Raw genomic sequence first — 4704 nt, 5'->3', positions numbered from 1 at the left:
TCTCGTTCTTGCTTTAACCCAAATTGCCTAGACTAGAGACTGAACAGAAGCCTAAAAGAAGACATCCACTAAATAAAAGCTCGAAAGTCATTCCTAAGAGGCAGGGATTGTACACAAACATATAAATCTGAGACTTAACTGTAGCAATCTGTTTAGAACCTGATCCCCATTTCACGATGGACAAGTTGATTGTAAGATTTATTTTTAACTAACACCAAATAGAATATTCAACATGTGGGGGTAGGGGAGTGTGGGAAATAATCAAACAGGGGAGAGCTACTATTAAAGCTTATAGTCGAATTACAGGATAAATTAGTTTTAAACTAGTTGGCAGACTCTAAATAGCACGAAGAAACTGATGCACCACGCGGCTGGCAAAATAAATAAATAAATAAACTAAGTCTTTCTCTTCTTTTCGGCGAAAGCGTTGAAGACTTGTCTCAGGCCGACAAAACACTATTGGAGGAATGTTCCCCGGGCTCCCCCAAAAGTTGATCAACTTGAGCTGTACGAGCGTGTTGTTTCGGGCAGGTGCCTCTAGCCCCGCGGAGTCTCCAAACGCCACCGCGGCCTGAGGGGGCTGCGGGCTCCGGCCCACGCGCTCTCTCGCACGCCCGCGGCCTCGAACTCACAGCTTCCGCGCTGGGAAGTGACGGGGCGGCCCCTCCCAGCCAGGACTCCGCGCGCCTCCAGGGTCAGAAGCAAACCCAAGCCCCGCTCGGCAGCGTCCGGGCGGCGCGAGCGGGGCAGGCGCTGAGCCCCAGGAACCGGCGGCCCGAAGCCAGCCCGGCGTCCGCAGGATGGAGGCGCACGGCCGGCGGCTGCGGAGGCGCGAACTTTTACACCTACTTTTTGTTTCGCTTCGGCTTTGGCGTGGCTCAGGCACCGCCCAGGACCGGGGACCCAGACACAGGGTTTTCCACCGCCTGGGGAATTTGCCTCCCACGCCCCGAGGTCTCGACCTGCTTTTCTGGGAACTAAGTTCTCACTGAAAGTGGCTCCCTAGAGTTAAGCACCAAGCCAGTCGTAACAATGACAACAACAACAATAATTAGCGCCTCAGTGAGCGGGGCTGCTCTGTCAGACTCGAGGAGCCCGCGGCGGCAACTCCCAGCGCGCAGAGGCCGGAATTAAAAGAAACCCGGGGGCGCGAAGGCTACACCAAGCAGGCGTGGGCTGTTCCTCGTAGCCCCAGCCCTGCCCCGCGCTCGGGATGGCAGTCCGTCTGTCTGTGAGTCCCTAGTTGTCTCTCCGACTGCTCAGGCAAAGTTTGACAAATCGCCCGGGACCAGGAGCGAATTTTCCCGAATACCCCCGCCCCCACCCACGACCGCGCGCCCCCTCCCTAGATAGAATCCCACCAACTCCCGCCCCGCGCGCAAACTTACGTTTGATCTGCCGGGGTTTGCTCTGCTTTCGCCGGGACATCTCGGCGGCGGCCGCTGCCCCTCGGGCCCCTGCGGTGCCCGCCGTCCGGGCTGCCGCTCCCACCGCTCCCGCCGCCGCCGCTGGCCAGGCTGGGGCCGCCGCCGGCCGGACTCCAGGTGCTCAGGACGCACGGGATCCGAGCGCTGGGCTCCTCCGGGAGCCGCGGATCCACGTTGGAAGATGAGCAGGCAAATGAGAGGAAGACAGGGGGAGGGCGGCAGAGAGAGTGTGACAGTGAGGAGGGGAGGGGGCGAGAGACCGGGAATCTACAAACGAACCGACGGACAGGGAGAGAGAAAAGGGAAAAGAGGGGGAAATGCATGAAAAAGAAGGAGGAGAAGGAAGGAGGGAAGGGAAAGGGGCAGCGGGGAGAGGGGGAGAGAGGGGGCGAGAGGGGGCGCAGGGCGCGGGAGGAGGAGCGCGCTGGCTTTCCCCTCTGCCGGCGTGCGGGGCAGATGCTCGGGCTCCGCCGCCGCCGTGGCCGCCGCTCCGGGCCGCGCAGCTCTCTCTGTCGCGGGAGGTGGCGAGGCGCGGGAGGGAGGGGCGCGCCGGGGCTGTGGGGAGGGGAGACTATTCCATCAGCGAAAGGAGGATTGGCTGCATCCAAAGTCAGTCCGGATGCAAACTAGGGCCCGGGCCTCGGTCGGGTGGGGTGCAGGGGAGCGGGGCGGAGGCGGGGGAGGGAGGGAGGCGGGGAGACGGGCGGCGTGGGGGGAGAGCTTGGAAGGGGGCCACCTTCTGCAGTTGTCACCGCGTCAGCGCTGGGCAGTGGCCAGAGCACCCCTCCCCCCCCTTTCCAGGCAACTTCTTCCAACAGCCCCCTCTGACGGACCCCAACTCTCCTCTCTCCACGCACTGCCCGTCCAGAAGGGCACAAAGAAATCTCAGTCTCTCCATAAACTTTGAGCTTCCAGTTATGCCGCCCCCTCCCCTGGCTCCCACCCCCGCCCTTCCAGCTTCTTGGCAGGAAGGTTAGGCCAACTGGCAGAGTCCTTGGCGAGAGCCAGCTGATCACAAATGCCAACTGTGTATCTTGGGGCGAGTTAAGTCCTCTCATCTGCCCAGGCTCTCTGGAGACCATTTCATTGCTGTCAAGGTTCCCTGGAGACTGCCACGGACACGGACCACCCCCCACTTGGCTCGCACCGAGGGGGTACTGAGCGGCGTCCAGAAAGTGCTCTTTCTTCCTCTAGAGTTTCCATTTTAGATCGTAAAATTTGCGAATTTGGAGATAGGCAGATTCTTTTTCATCAAAATGTTTAAAAAGGAGGACCGTTGGCTAGGTGATTAGGGCTAGGTGGGAAATGAGCGGTTTTAATAAGAATGCTAACTCTTTCAGGAAGTCTGTGGAAGTTTTGAAGTCCCACCCACTCCCAAGACCTCTTACTCTTTTTGGTTCTTCTGCCACAGGGAAGCGGCAAACGACTAATAAAAGATTTGATCTTGCCATAATTTCCCGAGCAGGTAAGACCCAATAACTATTTCATGGTTCTTTAGTTTCTAAAGTTTTGTTTCATTCTTATTCAATTATTGTATGTGTATTATGTCAGAAATGGCAAGCCAAAAGAAGAACAAATTTTGAGGTGATTTGCATAGTTACTATTTTGGCCAAGTTAAGCGGGTGTGAGGTGAGCTTATTTTCTAATAGTTTCATATACACCAAATATTCAAAATATTCTCCAGGGTGGTCTGGAAGGAGTTTCCATCCAAGTGGCAGTGGAACTGGCTGCTCTATGTAATTAGTATTTATTAGTATACTCCACCGCCCTTAACATGTCCTCCCAGGTACTGCTCACTTTCCCCCAAGATGCTGTGAAAATCATCCATTCTGATGTGAAATTGTGTCCCCCTTTGTTTGGTTGACTAGCATTAGTGTGAGCCCCACCAAATTCGATACTCTAAAAGGGTCTGAGGGTCAGCACAGAGCCTGGGCTGATTGAGCATAATGCAGGCCTCTCGCAGCGTGCAGGAGACACTGTAATCAGTGTCATTTATAACCCCATCAGGACATCTTCTGGAAGGTGTAAAGAGTTGCCTTGTGAAAGGTATGGCTAAGAGGATCTTAATACAGAACTGAAGACCAATTGGGAATTTTATTACATTACTAATAGTACTATTACTGTACAAGGTTGTAAGAATACATGGTCCTTTGCAATGGAAAATGCACTAAATGACAAAGTCCCTACCCTGAAGAACCAGCAAAGTAAAGCCCTTAAGTACCGTGAAAAGTAAGGTTATTTGTGTTTGTGTTGCTGAATGCGGACAGAGAACTACAGATTTTTCCCTCCTTCGTTTTCAATTCATTATAGTTAAGTTGGTATGCTTCGTATTGGATGTATTGTGTGTTATGGTTTTTAAAGCTCTTTTTACAGAACTGGCTGACTTTTTATTTCCCCCAAAAGGAATGCCCATTGGAATTAAAATATCATAACATTTCGTCTTCTATATATCATAGCTAAATATTCAGTTTAAAAGCTGAAAGAAGTAAAAGTCAGGGAATTCAAGGCAAGACTGATAAAATAACCAGAATACATTTTTAGAAATAGTCATTAGTTTATCACAATTTATAAATACATATGTATATTAATTATAGTCAATATATATGAATGAAACTAGGAATACTATTACATTGTGTGTTTTCTCATCATTTTTAATGAGGATGTTAGGAATATTTAAGTTTCCATTTTTTTTCTAATTTAACCCACTAAGGTTTTAAAAAACAACAGCGCCCCCCCCTACAAAATGAAAACAGTGAGAGCCTATAAGCAATTATCTCTGTCCAAATGGAAATAGCAGCCCCAAACCACAGCTACATGACCATCAAACAATGATTATGAAAACCACAATTGAGAAAAGCATCAGGGAATGATATTGCAAAACCACAGCAACAAATGTGTCTGTGATATTGAAAACCACAATTCACAATGAATACCCTATGTATAGCAAATTGCTATTTAACTATAAATGTGAAAATGTATAAGTAACAGCACAAAATAATTTCTCATTTACTTAAAAATGAATTATTCATACTCTAGACTCACCAATTTAACATCTACATGATGGTTTGTTTCAAAAGTTTCTGCTTTCAAAGATAAATCATTTTAAATTACATATAAAGTATAAGTTTAAGAGCAGAAAAAATTCAACTTTTAGCAGCATTTTCTCAAATGCTAAAAGAATTGAGCTGAGATCGAGCTGAAATAAAGAAACATCTGCCTCTGTCTAGCTTTCTTCATAAAATTCTTTGGGAGTGAAAGGGACTTGAGTGGAAATTTT

General features: G+C 49.7%; 1 protein-coding gene across 2 annotated transcripts in view; it reads right to left on the bottom strand.

Annotated features, from left to right (window-relative positions):
- Positions 1-1470, bottom strand: part of ZFPM2 (zinc finger protein, FOG family member 2) — a 476528-nt gene extending 475058 nt beyond the window's left edge. Inside the window, exon 1 of one of the 2 annotated variants that reach the window (XM_077167456.1) lies at positions 1389-1470. In XM_077167456.1, coding sequence (XP_077023571.1) covers positions 1389-1428 — 40 coding nt within the window. In that variant the 5' untranslated portion in view covers positions 1429-1470. The remainder of the gene's footprint in view (positions 1-1388) is intronic. The other variant, XM_077167455.1, reaches the window with a different exon arrangement.
- Positions 1471-4704: the final 3234 nt, after the last annotated feature.

Source organism: Tamandua tetradactyla, chromosome 6 (genome assembly GCF_023851605.1).
Source record: "Tamandua tetradactyla isolate mTamTet1 chromosome 6, mTamTet1.pri, whole genome shotgun sequence".
NCBI lineage: Eukaryota > Metazoa > Chordata > Mammalia > Pilosa > Myrmecophagidae > Tamandua > Tamandua tetradactyla.
The sequence above is the reverse complement of the archived record's forward strand: the minus strand, read 5'-3'. Positions and strand labels throughout refer to the sequence as shown.